Raw genomic sequence first — 12974 nt, forward strand, 5'->3', positions numbered from 1 at the left:
GGCGTGACCAGTGTAACTGGTTCCTGAGACCTCCCCAGACCCGCAGGCAGCATAAGGAACGGGCGTCAGAACGGAGGCGACACCCGAGTGAAGTGAGTGTCAATACGACCATAAAATATACAGCTCGTAGGAAATACGGGCTGTAAGCACACAACATTTCACGCGGAGACATTTCAAGCTCCTCAGCGTGGTGGGGCGGGGGGGGTGGCGGATGCGGCTCCGCCGTTAAATCACCAATACTAGACGGCATCACGCAAGAAAATTCCACGTTAGGGCCCCAGTGACAAGCAGTGACCTCCTCGCCCTCTAGAGGACCACTAGGCAGAATAACCTCGGATCCCCGGACTGCTTATCAATCACCTTCCAAAGCCACATCACTCCTTAAAGAACAGGGGCAATGGGCCTTCACTGACCACCTGCAGGCCAGGAGGCTCCCGGCAGAGGGGGGACGACTTCTGCTGGAGATGCCCCTTGTCCCGCCCACAGCCCGGCCCCGTGTTCTGCGGGGGACGGAGGGCTTGGCTTTTCCATTCAGCAAGAACCCCTCCGACTCCAGCCTTGCCGCTAAGGCTGTGGCATCTTCCCCAGCGTAGGACACACACACGACCCAAAGGAGATCGTTTAGGCATTGCGGAGACACAGACGGGGACATCTTCCCCAGATATTATGGGGTTTCCCACTTCAGAAAAAAAAATAAAGTTCTATTTTAAGGTGTCTCTTAAAAATATAAGACTAAATAAGTTACTATGTAGGTGGCACTTGGCTAAGGTAAAACCGCGGGTGGTTTGCCAGCGGGTGGGCTGGGGACACTGCTCTGCCGGATGTGGAGCTGGTGGCCTTCCTGACACCCTCTCCCCAGGCCTCCTCACAGCCGGGTGCCCCTGGCCTCCACACCCCAGCTTGACCCTCATCGCCCCTGGGATGTTCTCTCCCCCATGGCTCCGCCTCCTCTTGGAATGTGAAGTGCGGGTGCTGAGGAAACAGGCTGAGTAGGCAGGGCGGCCTCGGGACAGGTGTTCTTTGCCGCGACAGGGAGCTTCCACAGAGCAGCCCCCCTGGAGCACCACGAGAGCGGGGCTTGGCATGCTGTGTTGCTAGCACCTGGCACCATGCCTGGCACGTAGTAGGTGCTCAGTAAATACCCTCATTCATGAATGAATGAGGAGTGAGTGTGCGTGTGTATGGTGTGTGCGTGTTTACGGTGTGGGTGTGTATGTGGTATGTAGGTAGGGTGTGTGTATGTGTGCACGAAAAAGAGAGCGAAGAGACACACACACGGAGTCTCCCCAACTCCGCACCAACCCTCAGGGCCCCTGCACAGGCAGAGAGCTTACGTGTCCCCATCACGTTTATGGGCAGCTTCCTCACGTGAACACACATGTCCTCAGAGCCTCAGGGCCTTTTCCCAGGTGGTCCCGTGAGCCCCGCTGCCCAGGCCCCAGGCCTGCACACCTTTCCCTGTGAGAATCTGAGCACAAAGAAACTCGACTGGAAGACCCACTCACATCTCCACGGGTGGACAGAGGCTTCCCGGGAGCATCTCTCCCCAGACCCGTGCAGCTGGGACCAGCCGAAAACACCAGAGCTGGTGGGCTTTCCCAGTTCCCACGGTTCACAGGAGGGGAGGGACCAGGGACCCCCCCACCACACACACACACACACAGAGGCAGGTCTGGGCTCAGCCGGGCGCAGGTCTGGGCCCGAGTCTCTCGGGGCCACGTAGGCATCGAAGCTGCACAGAAATGCCTAAAACTTTAAATAGTGGACGCAAGAGTTCTGGCTGAAACTGGTTTGGAAAAAACTAAGTAACAACAAATATAGGAATTCATGCTGGACCTCACTCTGATTTCCTTGGAGGTAAGTGATGGGGAACGAAGGAAAAGAAACCACCTGGTCCTCATGTTCACAGGGGTTTTTGAAAATCCCCGGGTCGCCACCAACCCCCACCTCAGCCGGAGAAACCGATGTGTCCGTCCAGACCAAGGCTGGAGGGGGTGAAGCTCTGTTCTGCGACTGAAGCCCATCACACCCTCAAGACCAAGGCGGAGACAGGATGCCGGGGGCTGCGCTGAGTTCATCGGGGCGGCTCCCACGCCCATGGTGAGCTCACCTCCTCACCACCGCCCGACCCCCGACCCCCGTGTGTCAGATGCTCAGCCCAGACACTGCCAAACGCTGAGCGCCCCAGAACAAAGCTGCCTGTCCCCTTCCAGGCTCCCTGCAGGCCGACAGCTGCTGGCCTCGCAGTTTCTTCCGATTAGTTTGCATGTTTCTACCCCGGGTTCTTTTGTGACTGCAGCTCCCTCCCTCCCTCCCTCCAATCCCCGACAAACACAGAGCCCTGCCCCTTGGCAGGTGCTCCTGGACCTGCGGGGCTCTGGGTCCGTGAAGACAGAAGGGCCAGCCAGTTACAGCTGGGGCCCCTCGGGTCCTGCAGGTGGGCGGGGGGAGATGCAGAGCCCAAGGGGAGCTGATGCGGGCGGTGGCCGGGGAGCAGTGCTGGCTGACCCGAGTCCTGGGACCCCGTGCAGGACGGACCGAGGCCAGCCTGCGGGGACGGTGGACGGGCGCAGGGACGCAGCGGGGGAGAGACAGGCTGGAGGGAAGGCCGCTGGCCATGTGCTAGGGTCTGGGTTTCACCCCGAGGGTGATGGGAGGGGCGGAGGGAGGCTGAGCTGGGAGCTGGCACAGGACTGGATGGCCGGCAGGGGTGCTGAGAAGGCAGACTTGGCAGGTCTTGGGTGGGCTGGCCTGGGGGGGTGGTGGGCTGGTGGTGAGGAAAAGGTGTCCAGGAGGAGGTGTGGCATGGGGCCCAAACATGGGGTGGACGGTGGTGCCGGCAATCGGCAGACAAAACCCTGCAGAAGGTGGTAGATTTGAAAGAGGGAAAGGATACCGGTGGAAAGAGATGGGAACCAGCATGCGTGGAGCACCCACTGTAAACCTGGCACGGAGCCACGCTCACACAGCAGGCAGGGTATCACTGTCCAGGCCCCGCCGGGTCCCAGCAGCACCAGCTGTCCCAGCGAGGACGCAGCTCAAGCCGGCGTGGCCTAGACCTGCCCGCAGCACCACCATCCCTGCAGCACGCTGCCTCCAGCCCAGCTGCTCTGCCCACTGGGCTCTCCCCGAGGCCATGGCTCACGGGGCCCCTCAGATGTGCTGTGCTGCCTGGGGTGGTGTGCATGAGGGAGAGCCCGTGATGCTGGTGACAGACGGAGCGGCGCCTGGAACCCTGACTTGCGGCCTGGGCAAGTCTGTGGATGCTGGCAATGCCAGGGAGCCCACCTTATGGCAGGGACGGTCATTCTGGCCTCGGAAGGGGGCTGAGGGGAGTCACCCGGGGAGTGTGCGTAAAGGCACGGCACACAGGCAGACCTCACCTGGATGCTCTCACAGGTGCACACAGCAGGCGCTCACAGGTGCTGACTCGGCCTCTCCCGCCCTCTGGGGACACCTGCCTGACCAGACCCCTCGGCCACGGCTTCTCCATGTCTGCCCGGCTGGCCTGGTGCCACCCAGCCCGAGGCCTTCGAAGGCGGACATCGCGTGGGGAATCTGACGTTTGGACAACGGCAGCAAACTTTATGCCCTGTATTGTCGCTGTTGTCTGGTGTCTAACTGTGATGAGTAGCAAGCGTGCATGTCCCCCCCAGAGCCCTCCCGCTCCCTGTGGGGGGCACCTGTAGGGCTGCTAAGGCGAGGAGAGGGAAAAGCATGTAGATTTACGCACTCAGGGGGCCGACAGGCCTCACTGTACCCCTACACTGTGTGCCCGTCCTGGGCGAAACACCAACCTGGGGAAGACACGGGGGCGAGACAGACCCAGGGACCAGATTCTGGTGGCATCGTTTGGTCGTGCTGTGGCTTCCCTTCAGGGCAGGCTGAGGGTGACACACGGGACAAAACCCACAGAGCTGGCACTGGGAGGACTGCCGTGGTCCTGCCCAGGGACACTCCTGTGGGGGAGGGCAGGGAACGCTGCAGGGGAGCGGTGCTTAGGGACCGCTGGAGGTGGCCCCTAAGTGTGAGGTGAGCAGGGCACAGAGACGATGAGACAGGTGGGACCTGGGACCCTTGGCTGCAGTGCTGGCACCTGGGCAAACACCTTCTTGAGCAACAAAATACAGAGAATCTATAAGGGACTAAAAACAACTTGTGTATATGTGCAGTTGGGGCAAATTATGGACAGCAAGATACAGAAGGACCAAAAACCCAACTGCTACTTCTGAGGAGCCTGGAGCAAAAGCATGTCCTGCGCATGCCCCCTGCACTCAGCACCACCAAAGGGGTGGGCGGAGCACCTAAGCCCCGCCTCCCCCGACACACCCCCATCCTCACCCCAGATAAGGAACCAGCTCACCCCACCTCAGGGAGCCAACGAGTAAGGGAACCTTGTTAGTGGTTCTCGCCCTCCCCCCACCCTGCTGCAGCAGGAGCCCCCATAAAGCCTTGTCTGAATTTCTTGTCTGGCCTCTAGTCAATTCCTATTGATTGAGGAGGTCAAGAATCCTGGTTGGTCACAAGGAAAGCAGGGGAGGGAGGGGGCATCCAGAGGGGCTTCCTGGAGGAGGTGAGATCTCAGCCAGGCCTTAGGAAGTGAGGGGCTTGGCTTTGATCCAGCCGATCAGGTGGACTTGCAGTGGCTGGTGTGGACTGGAAGCCCAGGACGGAGCATCAGGGGACGGGAGGTGGCTGAGGGGTGCAGGGCGCCCCCCGAGTCTTGCAGCCCTGCCTGGCCCCACGGGACTGCCTGCAACCCAGCAGGTCTCCTGCAGGTCTCTGTCTGCTCCCTGCCACCAGGGAGTGAAAAAGGGCTCGAGGAGGATAAATCCACAGGAGCCGCCTGCCGGCCCCTCGCTGTGGCTTCCAGCCCCGTTGCCTGGCCTGGATCCCTGGGGGTCTCTGGGATGAGCTCCAGGACCGGCAGGTGAAGCAGCGCTGACTGGGGAGGGGGGAAGATGTCTTTAGCTTTCTGCCCCACATAGGGGGCTCCATCTGACCCCAGGGGCTGGCTCACGGTTAGGGTGCAGTTGCCCCTGTAAAAGCAGCTGTGAGGATGGCTGGGGGTGGGCGGGGGCCTTGGTACCTCATGGGCACCAGGCACCTCATCTCCCCGGAACGCCCGACCGGCCGCGGCCCCAAACGTGCCCGGCCCGCAGCCTCCCGGCTCAGTTACTGACAACTCTGTCCTCCAACCACTCAGGCCTGAGGCCCCAGTGTTCTCCTCAGTGCCTTTCTTCCTCCCTGACTCAACATCCCATCCGGGAACAAATCCTGTGTCTCTTCCTTCAAGGTCCATCTGAAACATGACCGCTCCTCCCACCTCTGCCAGCTGGACGGCCTGCTTCCACACTGCCCCTAAATCTGTTCTCCGACCAGCAGCCAGAATGGAATTCCTTTTGAGAATAAGTCAGGTCTCATTCCTCCTCAGTCCGACCCCGTCCACGGGCCCCACCTCACTCTGCGTGAAAGCCAACGTTTCACCAAGCCTTGACCGACCGGCACAGCCAGCCCCCGAACTCTGGCCCTACGCTACTGACCCTTCACTCACTGGGTACCAGGTACACTGGCCTCCCGGGCTTTTCTTGATCCCAGCAGGCCCACTGCGGCCTCAGGCCCTTTGCACTGACTGTCTCTCCTGCCTGTATCACTCTTTGGCTTATTTCTGCACGGCTCATCCCTTTCAATTCTTTGCTTGAATATCATCTTCTCAGTAAGGATTTTTGGATCTCCTCTTTCAGGATGGCACCCTCGTCCACCCAGTGCCCTCACCCCATTCCTGAACTGTTTGTTTCTCCCCACTAAGCTGTAAGTAAGTTCCATGAAGGCAGAGATGAGTCCCTTTGGTTCCCTGGAGTGACTGCAGTTCCTACAACACTTCCTGGCCCATAATGACTCACTAAGTATTTGTGCGTGTTGTTCAGACGCAGTGTCCCAAGGACAGCAGTCATGGCAGGGATTGGGGTAAAGCCCAGATTCCTCCACTGGGCTCCCCCCCCACCACAAAAGGAGCAACAAGCACCCTCCTCGGCCTCAGGGGGGCCGTCAGCCCCTGTCCTGCTCCCCACACCCACCCTGGCCCAGCACTCACCATCCACTGGATTGAGGTAGTCATGGAGATGGGGTGCACTGGCCGCACCCCCGCTCTGCATCAGCAGGTCCCCATATGGCGTGGGGTGGCCTGCCATGAGGGTCATCTGGTGGTAATAGTCTGAGGGGTTGGTGCCTGGAGCGGGGAGGCCAAGCAGCCCCCTCTCCTTCAGGTGTTCGTGGGCCACTGTGGGCAGGAGGGAGGGAGAGGAAGAGACTGTCAGAACCTGGCCCAAAAGAAGAGAAACATGCACCTGGCCCGAGGAGGCCCCTCCGGGCCCTGCCCTGCGGCCCTCCCCTGCCCCCCGGGTCCCTGGGTCCCCCTCCCCCGCCATCCCTGGTCAGCCCCCGAGCAGCCGGCTGGGGCGGGGCTGTTTCTGCTGATGGGGCAGCCAGATCCCAGCCTGCGCATTCCTCCGCTTGCTCAGAGCCGTAAACAACTGCTTCCTCCTCCCAGCCCCACAGACGCCCAGAGCTCCAGGGTCCGTGGTCCAGCATAGTCTCCAAAGGAAAAAGAAGATGCAGTCGGAGGTGCCAGGGTGGCCAGACAGCTGGGCGCCAGGTCAGACTCACTCAGCACTCAAAGCAGGATGGCAGGCGAGCGCTCGCCCGCCCTGGCCAGATAAAGCTCCTGGCCTGTCAGAACCGGGGCAGGCGGTCCACCTCCAGTCCCGCACTCAGCCCTGCCGGGGCTTAGCAAAGAGGCCGGGAGGATGAACTTCAGAGTATCTTGAGGGGGCCTGGCACTCAGGGGTGTGGCGTTAGTTAAAGGGGGGCTTGGAAACCAAACATACCCCTCGGGGGTCCTGGCTTTTACCAGGTGTGCAAAATGAAGAAGGTGCCACCTCTCTGAGCTGGCTCAGTTTTCCATCTGTAAAACGGGGGTAATAATACCCACCAGTCAAATTACTGTTAAAAATGATAGGGCTTCCCTGGTGGCGCAGTGGTCGAGAGTCTGCCTGCGGATGCAGGGGACACGGGTTCGTGCGCCGGTCCGGGAGGATCCCACGTGCCGCGGAGCGGCTGGGCCCGTGAGCCATGGCCTCTGAGCCTGCGCGTCCGGAGCCTGTGCTCCGCAGCGGGAGAGGCCACAGCAGTGAGAGGCCCGTGTACCGCAAAAAAAAAAAAAAAAAAGATAGCATCAGCCAACGTTGTGCGGGGCGTTCCGCTGGGTGGGTGCAGTCACAGGGCTGAGGGGATCACATCCATTCTCTGGTTTCACTAGCATCGCACCATGAGCTGATCCCCTCAGCAGATGAGGACTCTGGCACATAAAGAGATAAAGATGCCGCTCAAGGCCACACAGCAGGGAGTTTGAATCCAGAGCCCGGGAACTGGCCTCCCTGCTCTTAGTCTTGGCAGGTGTCAAAGGAGATGCACACAGTCTGGGCAGAAGGAAGCAGCCGGTCCACGGAAGCAGTCAGCCTCCCCGCCCCTCCTCCTCCTCTCCCTCTCCTGCTGCATCATCTAGGGACAGCCCTGGTCTGCAGCCCCACGGCCTCTGCCTGGCCAGCCTGTGCCTGAAATGCCTTCCCCTCCCCTTCTGGCTCGTGCCTCTTCACTGAAGCCTTCCTTGAGTGCCCGTTGTCCACACACACACACACACACACACACACGCACACAGGCTGGTCTGGCGGACCCCTCTGCCTCCTACAGACATCTCTCAGGGCCCTCCCTGACCCAGGCCTCGAGAGGACCACCCCGTCTCCGTGTGTATTAGTTTCCTCGGGCTGCTGTAACAAGTTAGTACAGGCTTGCTGCTAACTGCTGTGAAAACGGATTTTTATTCTCCCTCAGGTCTCGAGGCCAGAAGTCCAAAATCAAGGTGTCAGCAGGGCCACCCGCTCCGGAGGCTTTAGGGGAAAACCTGTTGCTTGCCTCTTCCAGCTTCCGGGAGTTGCCAGCTTCCTTGGCTTGTGGCCACATCACTCCCATCTTTGCGTTGTCTCCTTATCTATGTGTCCCTTATAAGGACACTTGTCATTGGATTTAAGGCCCACGTGGATAATCCAGGATGATCTCTTCGACTCAGAATCCCCAACTTAATCACATCGGCACAGGGCCCTTTTCCACATGAGGCCACGCTCTCGGGTTCAGGGCTTAGGACGTGGACGTATCTTCCTGAGGGCACCATGACGCCCGCTGCACCACGTGTGAACTTCAAGGCAGGAGCAGCATCTGGACCCTGGCCTGCATCGCCAGGAGAGGCTGGGGAGCTCCGGTCCACTTCCCAGGAGACATGGGCTCTGTGTGGATGTGTCACACCCTTTGGGGCATCCTGGATTGGTCGCGGCCACTCGGGGGCCCACGCAGAGTTCAGGGCCAGGAGCAGTGGTGAAGGGCCATTTCCGAATGGCCCCATCCTGGCTGGACGTCTTCATGTCCAGCGGCTGCAGCCATTCACCTTGTCTGGTTTCTCTTTGTGACTCTGCCCTCTTCTGTCTCAAATGAATTGAACAGGGTTGCCATCTGACTGAGCTGGGCCACCCAGCATCCTCTCAGGAGGGAAACAAAGTCACTGGTGGTCACCCCGGAGCCTTGGGGCTGGGGTCCCATTTAGAGGCCATGCGTTGACCTGCCAGAGATGCAGACAGAAACCTGCCCAGCTCTGCCTTCTTTCTGCTCTGGGGGGGGGCCCTGAGACACCCTGACACAACACCTACTCTGCTTAACACCAGCTTCTGCAGACTTTGGCATCTTGCAACCAAGTAATTCTCACCTAAGATAGGACCTCCATGAATAAACAGACGTCACCATTCTTATTACGTAATTTGCATGCCAAGGCTGTTTATGAATAGTTTTTTATAAATTTATTTATTTATTATTTATTTTTGGCTGCATTGGGTCTTCGTGGCTGCGTGCAGGCTCTCTCTAGTTGCGGCGAGTGGGGGCTACTCTTGGTTGTGGTGCAGGGGCTTCTCATTGTGGTGGTTTCTCTTGTTGTGGAGCATGGGCTCTAGGCACGTGGGCTTCAGTAGTTGTGGCATGCAGGCTCAGTAGTTGTCGCTCATGGGCTCTAGAGCACAGGCTCAGTAGTTGTGGCTCGCGGGCTCTAGAGCGCAGTCTCAGTAGTTGTGGCACATAGGCTCAGTAGTTGTCACTCGTGGGCTCTAGAGCACAGGCTCAGTAGTTGTGGCACGTGGGCTCAGTAGTTGTGGCTCACGGGCTCTAGAGCGCAGGCTCAGTGGTTGTGGCGCACGGGCTTAGTTGCTCCGTGGCATGTGGTATCTTCCCGGACCAGGGCTCGAACCCGTGTCCCCTGAATCAGCAGGCAGATTCTTAACCACTGTGCCACCTGGGAAGTCCTACGAATAGTTCTTTAATGAGTGCAAAAACCAATGCATCCCTGGTTCCCTTGTCTTGGAACGCTCATTTATCGAAAGACCTACTGTTGATGGGGGGCAGGGAGGAAGGCCAGCCACTGACCATCCTACGGACAGCGGCTGAGGAATGACCAGCATTAGAGTTAGCATCTCTCCCCCCACCCCGGTGCCCCAGGCCCTCCCTACTCACCGTCCGCAGGGCTGAGGCCCCTGGCCGCAGAGATGGCAGGGTGCGTGGGGCTGCCGTGCACAGCGCAGAGGTACTGCTCCATGTGGGAGCTCACGTACGGGTGTGGGGCGTTGAAGGGGGGCTCCCCAGGGCCGGCAGGGTGTGGGGAAAGTCGGATCAATGAGATATCTGAGATGACCGGGCTGCCACTCAGGGCGGGAGGCCTGCAGAGACAACGGGGAACGTTTTAAGAAGGTGTGGCCCACCCAGGAGGATGCCCAGGGAACCCCGTCAACGAGCAGAACCTTGGCGGTTGCACCTTTATTTATTCGCCAACATCCCCTGGTCACCCTCATACAGAGTCTCAAATCTCATACATTAGCCAGGAAACGCAGGTGGAAAGCTCCCGGGGCTGGTGCAGCTGCCCACCCACCCGTCTCATGTTGGTAATGGAATTCTGCACACACAGAGCTGGATTTGCTGGACCACAAGCTCGGCAGGCCACACACCTCTGCGAGTTGTCACCACTGCTTCCCCGGTGGCTGCTCGGGACCAGACGCATTAACAAGTAAGTCTACGAAATGGACAAACGCCCGCATCCTACCAACTGGTATGAAAAACAGACCGTGAAAATACTAACACCAGAGGGAAGATACAAAGAGCTCATCTTCTTAACAGAACTGAGGAAAAGAGAAATCAGGAGATGCCCTGAAAGATGGAGACTTTGGGGCTTCCGTGGGACAATCCCTGCAGTGAAGCAGTCAGCCAAGGGATCGGCTGTACAAGAAAAGATCAGGATTCAAGGAGCATTTGGAAACGCTGAGCCGTCATGAAAATTTTGGAATATCATTCTGGCTTTCCTTACATGGAACTCCTTCTGATGTTCCCAGAGTCTCCCTTCTCTGACGCCCACTGACAATCGGGCACGCACCTGGCGTGGTCCCCTGGGCTGGGGCTGGTGTGGCCGTGGCCCATCTCTATGGTCAGCCCTCCAGGAGGTACCTGCTCAGCTCAACAAAAGGACAGGCCTGCTCCCCGGGGGCCTGCAAGCAGCTGTTAGCATGTTAGTTACAGGGGTATTTTGAGGTCAGCTACTCCAAAACTTGCCCATATTAAAGTAAAAATCAGACTGGGGGAAGCTGCTGTGAAAGCACAACTAAGTCACTGGAACCAAATCTAAAGATTTCATTTTCGATTTTTCAGAAAATAGGGGCCTCTCTGTGACTTGACACAGTGCAAAGAATATGTGTTCAAATCAGACCAACCTGCATTAGACTCTCAGCCACTATAGAGAACAGTATGGAGGTTCCTTAAAAAACTAAAAATAGAGTTACCAGTGATCCCACTGCTGGGCATATAGCCAGAGAAAATGCTAATTTGAAAAGGTACATGCACCCCAATATTCATAGCTGCACTATTTACAATAGCCAGGACATGGAAACAACCTAAATGTCCACTGACAGATAAATGGATAAAGCAGATGTGGTACATATATACAATGGAATATTACTCAGTCATAAAAAAGAATGAAATAATTCCATTTGCAGCAACATGATGGACCTAGAGATTATCATACTAAGTGAAGTAAGTCAGACAAATACCATCTGATGTCACTTATATTTGAAATCTAAAAAAATGATACGAATAAACTTATTTACAAAATAGAAATAGACTCACAGACATAGAAAACAAACTTATGGTTACCAAAGAGGAAAAGTAAGGGAAGGGATAAATTAGGAGTTTGGGATTAACAGATACACTCTACTACACATAAAATAAATAAACAACAAGGACCCAGTGTATAGCACAGGGAACTATACTCAATATCTTGTAATAACCTATAATGAAAAAGAATCTAGAAAAAAAAGTATATATATGTGTATATATATATATATATATAAAACTGAGTCACTTTGCTGTACACCTGAAACTGACAGAACACTGTAAATGAACTATATTTCAATAAAAACTAAAAAAAAGAACGTTAGCCTTCATCAGCTCAGTTACGCTGAGCAAGTAATTTAACCTCACCAAGCCTCAGTTTCCTCATCTGTAAAATGGGGATAACAACAGTGCCCATTTCCTAGGGGTGCCATGAGGATGAAAGTCCCCCAAATGGTGCCTGAGACACAGCCACCGGTCAACAAGTGAGAGTTGTTATTACAGCATTAGTACCACACTTTGAAGGCAAAGCCCAGATGTGCCTGGGAAGCCCTCAGAACCTTGACGTCGGATGGGTGAAAAGGGGCTGTGAGGACCGGTTACTTCAGAGAGGGCATGACTTGTCCACGGGCTGGAGCACCCCAGAGCTAATTACTGATGATGTGCAACAGGGCATGAGAACTGTGCTTATGACACAGTGCGAACCAGGACCCAAACAGGTGACATCCAGATGTCTTAACATCTGGGTTACACAAGCTCCGTGCTCAGAGGCCGCTCTACAGGCCTGGGTGTATGCATTCTGCTACTTTATTTTTGAGCTTTTGCAGATGTAATTGCAACGGATGTACAGATCCAATGAACCCGCCGGGGCACTTCCACGCTGTGGTGCTTTCGCCCATGCCAATTCGTGGCCCACCTGCACCCTATACCTCGTCAGGGCAATTCCTTCTCTTCCCTGCAAGCCTGGGTCAAGGGACCCCGGTGGTCAGTGGTGCTCTCCCTGAAACCCCTTCCCCTGGCATGAGGTCTCTGCTCCCCCCGGGGGGGCATGGGTCCCATCTTAGGTGGGCAGGTGTGTTTCCCAGGCAACCAGGGAGCAGGGCGTGTCCCAGGCACCGCTGCATCAAGCATCTGGCAGGCAACTGTTATCCCACAGGTGTTCAGAGGTATCTTCAGAGCCAGTGATGCTGACACATCTGTGAACCAGGCACTGAGCCTGGCAGAAGGGAGCCTCCGCCACCAGTCACAGCCTCCAGCTATCCTCACTCACAAGCCGCCATCAGAGGCCAGGCCACCTGTGAGGAAACTGCACTGAGTGCCAGGGACCAAAGAAGTGGCTCCGCTTTGGGCCACAGAGGCCATGTGTCCAGGGGAGAAGAGCGAGTGTGTGATGCGTCTCCTGTCCTCAGAGCCTTGGTCCACCACTGGGCACTCAAGGCAGGGTAGGTTCCAGGGCCCACAAGATGCTGGCCAGGTTCGAGGGCAGGGCAGCCTGGCGTTACTGAAGCTGGTGGCCCTAAGTGGCCTGGCCAGGCCTCCCTAGCAACACGTCACCCTGTGGGGTGCAAGGACCACAGCTAAGGCCCCACAAGACAAGCCAGTGATTATGTGGGGATTTAAAGGAACACATGGGGGGCACATGGTGGCCCTGGTCTGTCCAAGGTGACTCCCATCCCACCGGCCAAACAGGAGGCTGGAGGGGGTCTTGTCGTGGCAACGTGCACCCC

At 57.1% G+C, this 12974-nt stretch overlaps 1 protein-coding gene across 4 annotated transcripts in view; it reads right to left on the minus strand.

Moving 5' to 3' along the window:
* GLI2 (GLI family zinc finger 2) overlaps positions 1-12974 on the minus strand; it is a 253944-nt gene that overhangs the window by 30313 nt on the left and 210657 nt on the right. For all 4 annotated transcript variants that reach the window (XR_014294838.1, XM_082630344.1, XM_082630342.1 and 1 more), the window contains exons 4-5: positions 9607-9809; positions 6095-6280 (exon numbers count right to left, since the gene is read on the minus strand). Coding sequence is in view for 3 of the 4 variants with exons in the window: in XM_082630344.1 (XP_082486470.1) it covers positions 6095-6280; positions 9607-9809 (389 nt within the window). In the remaining variant the exon portion in view is untranslated. The remainder of the gene's footprint in view (positions 1-6094; positions 6281-9606; positions 9810-12974) is intronic.

The sequence above is a fragment of the Mesoplodon mirus genome (assembly GCF_964341445.2).
Source record: "Mesoplodon mirus genome assembly, chromosome: 8".
NCBI classification, from domain to species: Eukaryota; Metazoa; Chordata; class Mammalia; order Artiodactyla; family Ziphiidae; genus Mesoplodon; species Mesoplodon mirus.